The sequence below is a fragment of the Equus caballus genome, chromosome 1 (genome assembly GCF_041296265.1).
Source record: "Equus caballus isolate H_3958 breed thoroughbred chromosome 1, TB-T2T, whole genome shotgun sequence".
In the NCBI taxonomy this organism is placed as follows: domain Eukaryota; kingdom Metazoa; phylum Chordata; class Mammalia; order Perissodactyla; family Equidae; genus Equus; species Equus caballus.
The window spans coordinates 92579913-92594441 of NC_091684.1; the positions used below are offsets into that span (position 1 = coordinate 92579913).

Genomic DNA, 14529 nt, shown 5'->3' on the forward strand with positions numbered 1-14529 from the left:
AACATAAATTGAGGAATATCAATGTATTTTACAAATCTAAAATTAGCAAAGAATAGGTATATCTTTACTGACTCCCATTTTCAGTCTTTTTCTGCAAACTCTTCACATCCACTCTTTAATTTTTAATCTGCTCTGTTGCAGATGCAATTTAAAATATTAAATTTTTTTTTTTTTTAAACAAGAGGACTTCAGCTAAGGTTCAGTGCTTTTCTGCCCAATTCCTTCTTAGTAGATGCATCCACAAGGGCCCTAGTTGACTTTTTCCAGTCATAATCACCACCAGTTGTTTCCTACATTACTCTAATGGAATATGGTTAATCTGAAATATCTTGAGGTTGTTCACTGTCAACTCTATTGGAGAAAAATCTCCTAGCTGTTAATGCTGTCGGTAGCCCTTCATTTCAACACAACCGTGACATGTTTTAGTCTCTGGGGCAGAAAAAATACAAAAAGAAAGAAAAGAATAATTTTCACTTTATACCCAGAAAGATCTTTTAATGGAGATGCCCACTTTGTTTATGTTGGAGTTATGACTTTGGTTCTGTTTTCACCCTTTATTGGGAATACAGGGCAATATTATACTTTTGAGTCATTAAATGAACAAACATGGTATTACAGTATGGATGACAAGCATGACCTGAACTCTGGGAGTAAGTGGCTGTCCAGTTCAGGGGGTAGGAGAGAACAGGTGCAAGATCTTCTTCAAAGGAGAAGAGAACCACATTACTCAGCCACCAAAGGGTTTTGGCTTCAACTCATTAATGGCTGGAAGGCGTGCCAGTCCTGGTCAAACATCCGTGGTCTTCATCACAGCAAACTGGAATCCCCAATTTTTCAAACTAATTGTAGGCAGAAGAGAGAATAACTCCAGACTGACTTATAAATTGATCTGGATAACTACTAAAGTGTCCTCCATTCACAAGCTGGCAAAATTTTCAGAGTGACTGTTGGAGCAAGGAGCCTTTCATGTGCTCCCAGTTGTTATATAGAGCATAGAGGCTGGTAAGTGTTAGTCCTGTTAGACCACCTCGTGCTACGCCTCGAAGACCACCTGGGGGAGAGAGAAGAAAAAAACAGCCTTGCATTGTGTAGTGTTCTAGCATCAAAGGGTTAAATAAGAGTGTCACAAAATTGAGACACACCATTCATGATTATAAGTATTCAATCCCAAACAAGAGAATACAAGTTTTAATGTAGGAAACCAAGACTAGGAGAGAAATCCCCTAAATTACTTAATACGTTTATTTTCATATTCACAACCTTTTTTCACTTTTCACAATTTGTACCTAAGATCATCATCTTTAATAACTTCTTGATTTTTCCCCATCCAACTTGTTTCCACAACACTTTTGCACAAGATCTTATGCTTATTATTATTAAAGTCCCAGCCAGATCAATAATTTCCTGCTGGTCATATAGTTTATAACTTCACTGGCATTGTCGATTGATTGAAGGCTGCAGTGTCAACAAGGTGACACACTCTGGAAACAATACTATCAGCCTTTGGACTCTGGACAGGTCCTCTAAATATTAACTTTGAAGACTCAAGAAGCAGTGGTGATAAGACGGGTATAAGCAAGCTCTGAATCAGGAGCTGATCACTGCTCTCTCCCACACTGTGTCAGACAGTCTAACACAACTAATGGGCAGTGAGGCGCTTAGCATCATCATACTAGTTGAAAAACATTCAAGGATTAGACTTTGAACTACTTTTGCTTCACAAGAAAACAATTTTTCATGTGGAAAAAGATTGGTAATAGATATTTCATATGAAATGCAGAAACGAAAATGTTTCAGTTACCTGAAAAATAGCTCCCAAGTCTAATAAGAGGAATGGAGGTAGCAAAAGCAGCTTTAAAGAAATACTTCTTACAGTTTCACAAACAAGCAGGGACCATGAACTTCGGGCAGTCTGTACTGTGCCAATGGAGTACTTGTTCCAAGTCATGTGTTAGGAAAGCAAAGTGGATTGGAGCTGTGGTCCAGTGGTTACCCCACTAGAGGCCCTGCAGCTATGAGTGAGTAAATTCTGTGAAATTCAGTGATGTGACCGAGTTAGAAGACTCCAGACTAACCACTTCTGCAATGACTGTCCTGCCAGGTGGCTTCTGCTGATAGATTAAAGGGCCACTCCCTACAGGGGCCTCTCTAGTCTGAAGACTTCTGATAGCCGACCTGCTTAGGCTTCCACTATGAAGTGCCCTAATTATCTCTATCAAACAGACCCCAAAGAAACTGCAGACACCATCTATAAACAGCTGTCAAATATGTGGGAGGGGGACAAACGTTAAAAAAGTGAAGTAAATGGGAACTATCTCCTTGAAGTCCACGTCATTTCTTTGTATCATCTTGCCATATTTAGACTAGGCATGGCAGCTGAGTTGCAACTGCATTCAATGTGGTTGAAAAATTGTAAAAGTAATGTGCACTCAACCTGCTCACTCACAACAATCTGTTCAGTTTAATAAGGATCTACCTTGCTTTGACCAGTAAGTCAATAAAATGTTGCAGGATCTGAAAGTGAACTATAATTACACCAAATACCTAAAAATGGAAAAACTAAACTATGAAGCACAAAAGAAAAAAGGCTCAGGGGGCCGGCCCCATGGCCAAGTAGTTGAGTTCATGTGCTCCGCTTCGGCAGCTCAGGGTTTCACTGGTTCGAATCCTGGGCGTGGACATGGTACCGCTCATCAAGCCATGCTGAGGAGGAGTCCCACATGCCACAACTAGAAGGACCCACAACTAAAATATACAACTATGTACCAGGGGGATTTGGGACGAAAAAGGAAAAATGAAGTCTTTAAAAAAAAAAAAAAGGCAGCTCAGCTATCTGCAACAGCATCACTATGGCTCAGTTATTAGACCTAAACTTTGAGTGTAATGAGGGTTCTTTCAAGCAGCTTACAACATAACACTACTCTAACTCCATTCTGAATCAACACAAAGCAAAGCAAAAGCTAAGGTGGCCTTACTGCTGTTTGTTAGTAGAAAAATGATGGAGAGCAGGTTATTGAAAGAAGAATTTTGCAGACACTTTCCTGGGACCAAACATTCAACTTCAGACTAACTGCCCTCGGCCTGTAGTTGAGTACAGGTCCACAGGACTCTCCAGTCTGCCGGCTGGTTTGGAAAGAGCCGCACACTGTTCCTTCCAGTGGGCCCTTTGCTTTGAGCGTCCTAAGGACACGGTTTCTACTTGGCCCTTTTGGAAGGATTTTCACACTAGTTCTCAGCTATCAAATAACAAGCCTCCTTGGGCATAGGTGCCAGGGGTAACACAATGACATTGAGAACTGTAAGGCTTTAAGATCTTTGGGACATCAGTGGCATATTAAGGTTCCCTTAAGAATCATTTATCCCCCAGAAAGCTTTCTACTTTCTGGCCAGAATGAAACAAACTTAGTTCAAATGAATTAGGTAACTTTTTCTAGTCTTCAAAGAAAGTAATTTCCAGCAACAAGACACCAAACATACATAGTCTTTGATTTACTAAGCACAGTTAATCCTGACTCAAGGGTAGCCTTTTATCACATACCAGCCATGTTTTAGTTTTAACTCTTTCCATTAACTCCAGAGTTTTCCAACTGTTAAGTTTGAGGGCCTTCAACAGGCACATGAAAAGATGCTCATCATCGCTGATCATCAGGGAAATGCAAATCAAAACTACACTAAGATATCACCTTACACCCATGAAAATGACAAAAATATCTAAAACTAATAGTAACAAATGTTGGAGAGGTTGTGGAGACAAAGGAACCCTCATACACTGCTGGTGGGAATGCAAACTGGTGCAGCCACTATGGAAAACAGTATGGCGATTCCTCAAAAAATTAAAAATAGAAATACCATACGATCCAGCCATCCCACTACTGGGTATTTATCCAAAGAGCTTGAAGTCAGCAATCCCAAAAGTCCTATGCACCCCAACGTTCATTGCAGCATTATTTACAATAGCCAAGACATGGAAGCAACCTAAGTGCCCATCAACAGACGAATGGATAAAGAAGATGTGGTACATATATACAATGGAATACTACTCAGCTGCAAAACAGAACAAAATCATTCCATTTGCAATAACACGGATGGACCTTGAGGGAATTATGCTAAGTGAAATAAGCCAGCGAGGGAAGGATAATCTGTGTATGACTCCACTCATATGAGGAATTTAAAATTATGGACTAAGAACAGTTTAGTGGATACCAGGGGAAAGGTGGGGTGGGGGTGGGCACAAAGGGTGAAGTGGTGCACCTACAACACGAATGACAAACATTAATGTACAACTGAAATTTCACAAGATTGTAACCTATCATTAACTTAAGAAAAAAAAAAAGAAAAAAAAAAAGTTTGAGGGCCTTGGCTTTAGGCTTTCTGTAATCAAATTTCTGCCCAACGGAGCACAGGAAGGTGATTAGCAAACACACTTGCTTTGAACAAAGAGTAACCAAATAAGGCCAACGGTCAATCTCTATAAAGCAAAATAAACACGAGACCTATGCTTCACAGTTTCACCTTCTATCTTTTGGATCCTTACACAACTCTTCCAGAAAGGGCAAATATTCCCTCTTCTAAACACGGGAAGATGAGGCCCGGAATATTCAAGGTGCTTTGTTTGTGGGACATAAAGCTGGTTACTGGCAGAGCCAACATATTAAACTGACAATTACTTTAGGGTAGGAATCAGCAAATTTTTCTTAAAACAGCCAAAAGTAAGTATTTTAGGCTTTGAAGGCCCAAAGGATATTACGTAGGGACTTACATAACCATTTAAAATTTAACTGCTTAAAAATGTAAAACATTTGTAGCCTGCGGACAGCGAACAGCCAGACATCTGGCCAGCAGGAGTTGGCCACTGCTGCAGACGAATAGCGCTCCCTACACACTGAGATGGCTACTAAATACCAAAAATCTTTTGCACTATTTAACTTTAAAAAATTTTGTCAAATTTATTATTTTTAAAAATTGCAGTAAAATACACATAACATAAACTTTACCATTTTTAAATGGACAGTTCAGTATCATTAAGCATATTGGCACTGCCGTGCTATCAACACCACCATCCATCTCCAGAGAACTTTTTCCACCTTGTAAAACTGAAACAAACTATGTACCCATTAAACACTAACTATCCCCTCCCCAGTCTAATTATGCCTAATTTTTTATGTTGATACGTCTTTGCTCACTTTTAATTTTATTTTTATCAAAGTAGTCCATATACATAATTTTAAAAGTCAAGATGGTACTAAAAGATTTGAGCAATGCACAACAATCTGCTGCACTCATCATCCTCACCCTAATTCCTAGCTCCCAAAGGCAACTACTTTAATTCTTTGCTCTGTTACCTTCACGTTTCTTAACAAGATGATTATCTTCCTATTTCTTGATTTTTCAGTCTTAGATACTGTCTACTGACTTCCTACCAGGAAAACTGTGTTAAGTCTTGTGAGAATCGTATGAAATGTGCTTATGGTGAAAAAAGGAAGTTACTGCTTTCTATAGGTTATCTCCTTTACAGCTCTATGAAGGGAACAGAGGTCACCTTTGTTTTACAGACAAAGAAACTGAAATCCAGACAAGTTCTCTCTGTTCACAAAGCTCTTTAGTGATCAAGTCGATCCAGTCTGACTCCAAAGCCCACTGCCTTTTTCACCATGCCTCCAGGAAACAGAAAGGAAAAATCAGCACAATTTCTTGCAAAGCTAATAACAGTTAAGCTCGGCCTTAGGGATGGACTGGATTTCAAATTTATCTGTTTGGTCACAGGATGTGCATAAGAAAGGTCTGAGAGAAAAGTCTGGAAAGACAGGTTAGGATTAGAGCATGGAAAGCTACAGTGAGAAGTTTAAATTTCGGTTGAAAGGCAGCGTGTCATCATCAAAGGTTTCTTGACAGGGAGTATTAGAACCATCCCTAAGGAAGATTAAGTTAGAAATAGAGAGCAGATAAGATAGACTACTGTAGCAGTAGAAGCCTAAAGTCAAAATGGCCAATGAGAAATACTGTCACAGAAGTTCAGGGCTTCCACTCAGGTGACTGGTGGTGACCTTCACAACTGATGAAATGGGGGATGGTGAGAGGAAGGTCAATCAAAGGTGACTGGTCACTAGAAGGCTGTTTCCTTGTCTTCTCCTTTTTTGCTCTGCTACAGAGTGGAAGCAACATGTGTGACTTTGAAGAGCACAGCAGCTGGCTTTGCTCGCCGCCGCCGCACCCAGCCCTCCCTGCAATCCCAGTTCTCCCAGGCAGGGCCAGACTCGCTAAACACGAGTTGTTGTTGACTCGCCACATCACTGGGCCCTTTGAGGACTATTTTCGGCCAGATTCTTGGTCTCTCTGGTGGTTGCTTTTCTGCGGGAGGTAGGAAGTGAGACCTGTTTGAGAATCTTATGGAAGTTTTGGAGGGTTTATAAACCCTGAGTTAACACCTCCTGCTGTAAACTCTATTCTCAGGAGAAGGGTGAAAGTTTAACTCTCTGGAAGTTACAAAAAAACAATTTAAGGCTTATAAGTAAAGGGAAATGCTAGTATTTAGAAGATAAGAACTAATCAAAGTCCAGTTAGGCCAAATTCTTTTCGAGGGCCCATGAAGCTCTATCTTCTCTTTGATTTGGTCCCTTGCCACTTTTCTGACTCCACATTCTACTACTCTTCCCATTGCCCTTTTTTTTTTTAGAAGAATTTATTTTTTTCCTTTTTCTCCCCAAAACCCCCCTGTACATAGTTGTGTATTCTTCGTTGTGGGTCCTTCTAGTTGTGGCATGTGGGACCCTGCCTCAGCGTGGCTTGATGAGCAGTGCCATGTCCACGCCCAGGACTCAAACCAACGAAACACTGGGCCGCCTGCAGCGGAGTGCTCGAACCTAACCACTCGGCCACAGGGCCAGCCCCCCCCCATTGCCTTTTGACTCCCACTTTAGGGCCTTTGTCCTTGCTGTTACCTTTACCTAAATCGCTCCTTCCGGACACCCACCTCACATGCTCCCCCATCTGTCTATCTTGGTTCAAAAACCACCTTCTCCTTAGCCTGTCTTACACACCTTGATACATACAGCTGTGCAACATCTCAGTTTGCTGTAGGATAAATTGCTGAAAGATTACTTGAGCAAAGCATCTACATATTTAAAGTACTAATAACTTTATTATGCCAAATTGCCCTTCAAAATACTTGCTTACCTTTGCCAATATTTAGTGTCATCTACCATTTTTTTAAAACCAGTTGGTGAAAAATATTATCCTAATGTTTTATTTTGCTTTTCCCTGGTTGCTTGTGAGACTTAGCAACTCTCATCATTTAGTGGTCATTTGTATTTTTCCCTGAAGTGCTGTGTCACGTCCATACTCCATTTTTTATTGGGTTACTGGTTCAAGTGATTTGTTGAATTTCTTTACAATTTTATTTTTCCTTTTTCTCCCCAAAGTGCCCCCGTACCATTGTATATTTCTAGTTGTGGGTCCTTCTAGTTGGTGGCATGTGGGATGCCCCTCAGCAAGGTCTGACGAGCGGTGCCATGTCCGCGCCCAGGATTCAAACCGGCAAAACCCTGGGCTGCTGAAGCGGAGCGTGAGAACTTAACCACTCGGCAACAGGGCGGCCCCTGAACTATTTTATATATTATGGCAGTTAGTCCTTTGCCTGTTACCCATGTGACATGCATTTCTGTTTACGGGAAGAATGCTGATGCCAGTAACAGAAATCAAGAAGTCACCAAGAGGCTCTTCTTGGCATATGAACTTTAATTTTGAAGGCCTAGCATTCATTGATAAATAGTACGCTTACCAATAACCTAGATGACAATTAGCTAATTTGAAGAACTGGATTTGTACATCCTTTTACTTAGTTTGCTTTTAGAAGATGATTTTCCTATGGAAGGCGCAGGATATCTCAGGGATATTTGCGAGGGGAAGGGGGCGCCCATTTTGGTTTCCGAGGCTTTGTTTCCTGAAGATAAGTGACCAGGCCTCTTAAACATTCCTAAGCTTATGAATGATAGCAAAACTACAGCTGCTCTTGTTCTGGTAGAATACTGGTCATTATTAAACAGAGTTTCATATCCCACAGGAAATCTAATAATGACATTTCAAACCCTCTGAAAAATATTTACACAGCTCATTAAATAAGCATTAGACCTGAACTAAAATCACATCAGCAGAATTATTCCTTTACACTGATCCCCTTGTTAGTCTGACAGTTACTCATTTCCTCAAGTATTTTTCCTCATGAATTTTCTTTCCTCAAAAGTAGCTCCATACCTATGTTGAGTCATACTGCTTTCATTCCAGACTCCTTACCTTTTGTGTACTTTCTATTTCTGAAGAGTACACTGGGACTGGAAATATTTTAGGTCGGCAGGAATTAGCCATTCCCTAAATGTATACTTCTTTCCTTAACAGTTTATGCTAGCTCTACACTAAAAGGGTGCCTCAACTCTTTTCCAAACTCTTCGATCTGGAAGTTGAAGTTATATTTGTATTCGTGCCACACAAAATTCCTAATTCTGTGCTCTGTCTTCTTAAGTTTATTCTAAACCAGAAATCAATAACAGACACTGATTGCCTTTGTTAGTGATTTTGATGTCTTGAGCTAAATTGTTCAGCCAGAAACTGTGAACCAATGTTGGAGCTGTAGGCGTGCAGATTATTTACCTCCTCTATGTTCGCAAATGCAATGGAAACTGAAATCCACTTGTCACCTGACAGAGTTAATGGACATTCTTTTCTGCTTTTCTTCTGGGCCAAGAGCTTCCTCTTCCATAATTTATAAGCTGCGTTAGAAATGCTACTACTACAAGGAAGTCCTTAACACAAGTAGCTAGGCTCCCATTTTTTTCGATAATAGTAAGTGTTCTGCCTTTTTCCTATCTTTTAAAAACATACAGTACGTCTTAAATTAGATAACTCGGTACATTCTTATATTTAGGGCTGAGCTTACCACAGCAAATGCCCCAGCGGCTTACCTTGAGGAAGAAAACAGCAAGCGGTGGGAACTGAGCTGGAGCCTCAGTGCCCATCCAGTGGGGCAGAAGCAGCTCCACTCGGCTCCAGCCATGTGCCACCACGCATAATGTGGGCTTGGTGTCTTCTATTTACTCAAAAGAAGCTGGAATTCCAGGTTTTTGTGTGAAATCTTAAGGTTTTAAAATATTAATTTGATCTTTTATAAACATAGTTTGGGCCAACTAAACTCTTGCTGGTTGAATGCCACCCTTGTGCTGCCAATTAAAGTTTGAAATTCTTTTGTCTGACCCTAAAGATTTTCAACATCTAAGTATTTTTAGGTTTTTTTTTGAGGAATATTAGCCCTGAGCTAACATCTGCTGCCAATCCTCCTTTTTTTGCTGAGGAAGACTGGCCCTGAGCTAACATCTGTGCCTATCTTCCTCTATTTTATGTGGGACGCCTGCCACAGCATGGCTTGACAAGCGGTGTGTAAGTCCGCACCTGGGATCCAAACCGGGCAACCCCAGGCCGCTGTAGCAGAACATGTGAACTTGACTGCTGTGCCACCAGGCCATGTTTTAATCTCCATGTATCTGTGGCTTTTCTAGTTTTCTTCTTGTAGTTGATTTACATTTTCATATTGCCGTGGTCAGAAAAGATGCTTGATATTATTTCAGTCTTCTTAGATTTATTGAGACTTATGTTGTGGCCTAACATGTTGAGTTATCCTGGAGAATGTTGCGTGTGTATTTGAAAAGAATGTGTATTCTGTAGTGTTTGGAGGGAAAACTGTGTATATCTATTAGGTCCATCTGGTCTAATGCACACTACATAATGATAAAGGAAACAATCCAATAAGAGCATATAACGCTTGGAAATATCTATGCAGCCAACAGAGGAGCACCTACATACATAAAGCAGATATTAACAGACAAATAGAGAAATTGTCAGTAACAAAGTAATAACAGGGGACTTTAACACTCCACTTACGTCAATGAATATATCATCCAGACAGAAGATCAATAAAGAAATGTTGCCCTTATTATCACACATCATAACCTACAAATAGCAATCTATATTAAGTCGCTGGTCTCTTAAGTCTGACCTTTTACTAAAAGCCTTACACTTTTACTCTCCCACTATAATGCTTTATGTTTTTGATATCGTATTTTACCTCTTTTATTTTTGTGTATCCCTTAACCTCTTATTGATAGAATTTTAGTACTTTGAGTTTTGGCCTTAATACTGGTTTCAGAGGTGGTATTCGCCTTACCAGTGATATTTTTTCTTTGATAATTTTCTTATTCCTGTTTGTGGCTTTTCTTTTCCATTTAAATAAGTGCCTGTAACATTTCTTTCAAGGCCAGTTTAATGGTGATAAACTCCTTTAGTTTTTGCTTGTCTGGAAAACTCTGTCCTTCCATTCTGAATGGTAACCTTGCGGATAGAGTATTCTTGGTCGTGCGCTTTTTCCTTTCATAACTTTGAGTATATTGTGCTACTCCTGTCTAGGTGGTAGGGTTTCTGCTGAAAAACCAGCTGATAGCCTTATAGGTTTCCTTTGTATGTTAACTTGGTTTCCTCTTGTAGCTTTTAGGATTCTCCCTTTAATTCTATAATTTTAGTTATAATGTGTCCTGGTGTGGGCCTTGTTGCTTTCATCTTGTTTGGTACTCTGTAATTCCTGTACTTGGATGTCTGTTTCCTTCCCCTGGTTAGAGAAGTTTACAGCTATTATTTCTTCAAGAAAGTTTTCTGCCCCTTTGTCTCTCTCTGCTCCTTCTGGGACACCTATAATGCAATGTTAGTATGCTTGATGTTGTCCCAGAGGTCCCTTAGACTGCTCTCATTCTTTTAAATTTTTCTTCTGTTCAGCTTGGATGATCTCCTCTAATGTTTTGTCCAGATCACTGATCCATTCTTCTGTGTTATCTACTCTGCTGTTGATTCCCTCTAATGAATTTTTCATTTCAATTATTGTATTCTTTAGCTCTGATTGGTTCCTTTTTATATTTTGTATTCTTCGCTGAAGTTCTCACTGTGTTCATCTATTCTCCTCCCCAGATCAGGGAGCATGTTTCTGACTATTAGTTTGTACTCTTTATCAGGTAGATTGTTCATCTGTTTCATTTACTTCTTTCTTCTGAGGATGTGTGTCCAGTTTCTGTATTTGGAACATATTCCTTTGTCTCATTGTGCCTACTTCTCTGTGCTTATTTTTATGTATTAGGTAGATGAGCTGTCTCCCAATCTTGGAAATGTGGCCTTATGTAAGAGACGCTTTATGGGGCCCAGCAGTGTGCTCCCCTCTTCACACCCGTGCCAAATGCTCCAGGAGTGTTCTGTGTGGGCTGTGTGTGTCCTTTTGTGGTGGGGTTGTTCTTGCTGTAGGCATACAGGTAGGCTAGGATGGCCCCCAGGTCAGCTGGTTGTGAAGCTTGGCTGCACGTATCTCCTATGGGCACTTTATTGGGTGGGGCAAGCCCCCGGCACAGCTGCTTCAGGTCTGGAGGCACACATCTCCCATGGTCTTGCTGACAAGTGAGTCAGGCTCCCAGCAGGGCTGGATGCTAGGACAGGGGGCACACGATTGCTACGGGCCCCTGGTGAGCTCCTGCAGCACTCGGCTATCTCTGCTCTGGTATGTGGTGCAGGCTTCAGGTGAGGCTAGCTGCATGACGCATGGCTGTTGTCAGTTTGCTTTTGGGCAGGGCAGGCCTCTGGTAAGAACTAGCTTTGCTGCCCCGCAGTGCACAGCTCCCTCAGGAGCGCTGATGGGCGGGGCAGGCCCTAGCCACAGGAGTGCACAACCCTGTCAGGTGTTGGTAGGTGGGGCAGAGCCTCTGTGTGGCCATTTGTGATGGCTAGCAAGACAAGTCCCCTGTGGGCTCACAAGTCCGCATGGGCTCACTGGTGGGCAGGGCTGGTCCCTGGAGCGGTCTGCCTGCTGCCTGGCTGTGTTTGACTGCCTTGGGTACTCTAGTGGGCAGGGCAGACTCACGTACTAACAGACTAGAAAAAGGATTCCAATGGCGACTCCCAGGGTCCATGTTAACTCAACTGAACCAGGTTACAATAATGGCTGCTGTCAGCGTCTCAGTCCCTGGGGTTGGGCCCAGCCACCTCCTGCCTCTCTGGGATGCACTCTGAGCTTAGTGAGTAAGTCTGTTTTACCAAAAGACTATACGTTTTTCTATTTGGTGTTTCTGTGCTGGTTTCTGGATTAAGTCTATGCACGGTCCCTTTAACAGCAGGTTTTTCTTTCCCTGATGGTCTATAGTTTTCCTGAGTGTATTCTCTACTGGTTTTCAAAGCCAGCAAAGCCAGGTATTATGGGATCTCATCTCTCTCGTGCTGGATCTAAGAACTGGGTTGCCTAATGTGGAGTTCAAATCCCCAACTCCTCCAGGACAAGCTCTGTACTTTTGAGATCGCTCCTGGCTGTGAAGCACTGCCGCTAGGATGTGGTTTTTTCCTCAGTGGGGCTGTATCTCTGCCTCTTTCACCCCTGTCTGTGATGTCCCTTGTTGTGGAGGTTCTTTTTATCCAGTTTCCAGATCTCTCTCAGAGGAAATTGTTCCACGGGCAGTAGGTTTGTTGTGTCCATAGAAGAGGTGAGTTAAGGATCCTCCTAGTCTGCCATCTTCCAAAACTCCTCGCCTCGACTTTTTCTTTTCCCTTTTCTCTCTTTTCTGTTGTACCTCTGCCTCTTGTATTTCCTTGTTTGTTTTTTTTATATGCCCTTTATTATTCTCTCCCTAACCATTTCTCATTTTTGAGGAGGGGGGAACATTTGTGAGGTGAGGGTTAAAACAGAAAAATCAAGATGAAAGAAACAGAGGGCTTGTGAAGTACAATGAGCATGTCTTTCTCTTCTCTGTTAAACAGAAAAATGTCCTCCACAGCTGTGTTTGATTAGAAATAAACTGCATCACTTGTCTAAGATGAACGGTGGGCAGGAACAGAGGAATTTCAGGGTCAAGGGAAACACAGAGCCTGAACTCACATACACTTGGCCTTTCATTCTGGCTTTGCCATTTACTATCTGTGTGACTTGCGGCAAGCTCTTTATCCCTCCTAAATTTCAACTCTCTTATTTATAAAATGGGAGTGTTATCATCTAACTGCGGTAAGCAGAAATTTGGCTTCCATGATTTTTGCTCCCTGCTCTTACACCCATGAATACATTAGTCTACATGGCAAAAGGGACTTTATGGGAGAATTAAGGTTACTAATATATTGAGTTTAAGATGGGGAGATTATCCTGAATTACTAGGTTGGTTCAATGTACTCACATGAAGCTTTAAAAGCAAAAGGGAAAGGCAGAAGAACAAGTAAGAGAGATTCAAAGCATGAGAAGAGTTTGATGTGCTGTTGCTGGCTTGAAGATGGAGAGGTCCATACGGAAAGCAAGAGAAGGAATGAATTCTGAAAATGATCAGTTATCTTTGCAGAGGACCTGGACTCCCAGTTAAGAACCACAGCCCCAGCCAATACTTTGATTTCAGCACCCTGAGACGCTCAGCAGAGGCTGTGCTGTGCTTCTGGCCACAAGGGTGAAAAGAGATCAGATAGCAGCTCTCTCCCAAAGTAGGCAGATCTTGCTCTTTTCTCTGAGAACTAAGTAGAATAGCAACACTTGTTTTACCTGTGCTAAGTGAAGACCTGCCTTCCCTCTTGATTTGAAGGAACTTTCTCAGTTTTAAGGATTGTGTGTCCCTTTTCCTCTGCCCTTTCCCTTGGAAAGGACAGAGTTTTGATTATTTTTTTCAAAATTCAATGGTATTTAAGTTCACCCATGTTAGGTAACAGCATTATTCACAGTAGCTAAAGGTGAAGCAACTCAAGTGTCCATTGATAGATGAATGGATAAACAAAATGTGGTATATATGTGCAACGGAATATTATTCAGCCTTAAGGAGGAAGGAAATTCTGATACATGCTACAACATCGATGAACCTTGACGACATTATGCTAAATGAAATAAGCCAGTCATAAAAAAAAATACTGTGTGATTCCTCTTATACATGGTACGTAAAGTAGTCAAATTCATAAAGATAGAAAGTGGAATGCTGGTTGCCAGTGGCTGAAGGAAGGGGGAAAATAGGAGTTGTTGTTTAATGGGTATATTTTCAGTTTTGCAAGATGAAGAAAAGTTCTGAGGACTGGTTGCATCACAATGTAAATGTACTTAACATTACTGAACTGTTCACTTTTAAGTGTATTTTATCAAAATTAAAAAACAAAATAAAAAACAATCCCCAGGGGCTGGCCCCGTGGCCGAGTGGTTAAGTTCGCGCGCTCCGCTGCAGGCGGCCCAGTGTTTTGTTGGTTCGAATCCTGGGCGCGGACATGGCACTGCTCGTCATACCACGCTGAGGCAGCGTCCCACATGCCACAACTAGAAGGACCCACAACGAAGAATATACAACCATGTACGGGGGGGCTTTGGGGAGAAAAAGGAAATAAAATAAAATCTTTAAAAAAAAAAAAAACAATCCCCAAATAACCATGAGATTTCAGAGAACCCTAGATTACACTGCAAAAATGCATTAACGTTTTCTTTGAAAACTATGAATAAAAAGCATATGT

General features: G+C 41.3%; 1 protein-coding gene across 1 annotated transcript in view; it reads right to left on the reverse strand.

Moving 5' to 3' along the window:
- Window positions 1-464: 464 nt before the first annotated feature.
- TIMM23 (translocase of inner mitochondrial membrane 23) overlaps window positions 465-14529 on the reverse strand; it is a 34836-nt gene continuing 20771 nt past the window's right edge. Inside the window, exon 7 of the mRNA XM_001500113.5 lies at window positions 465-1051. Coding sequence (XP_001500163.1) covers window positions 936-1051 — 116 coding nt within the window. The 3' untranslated portion in view covers window positions 465-935. The remainder of the gene's footprint in view (window positions 1052-14529) is intronic.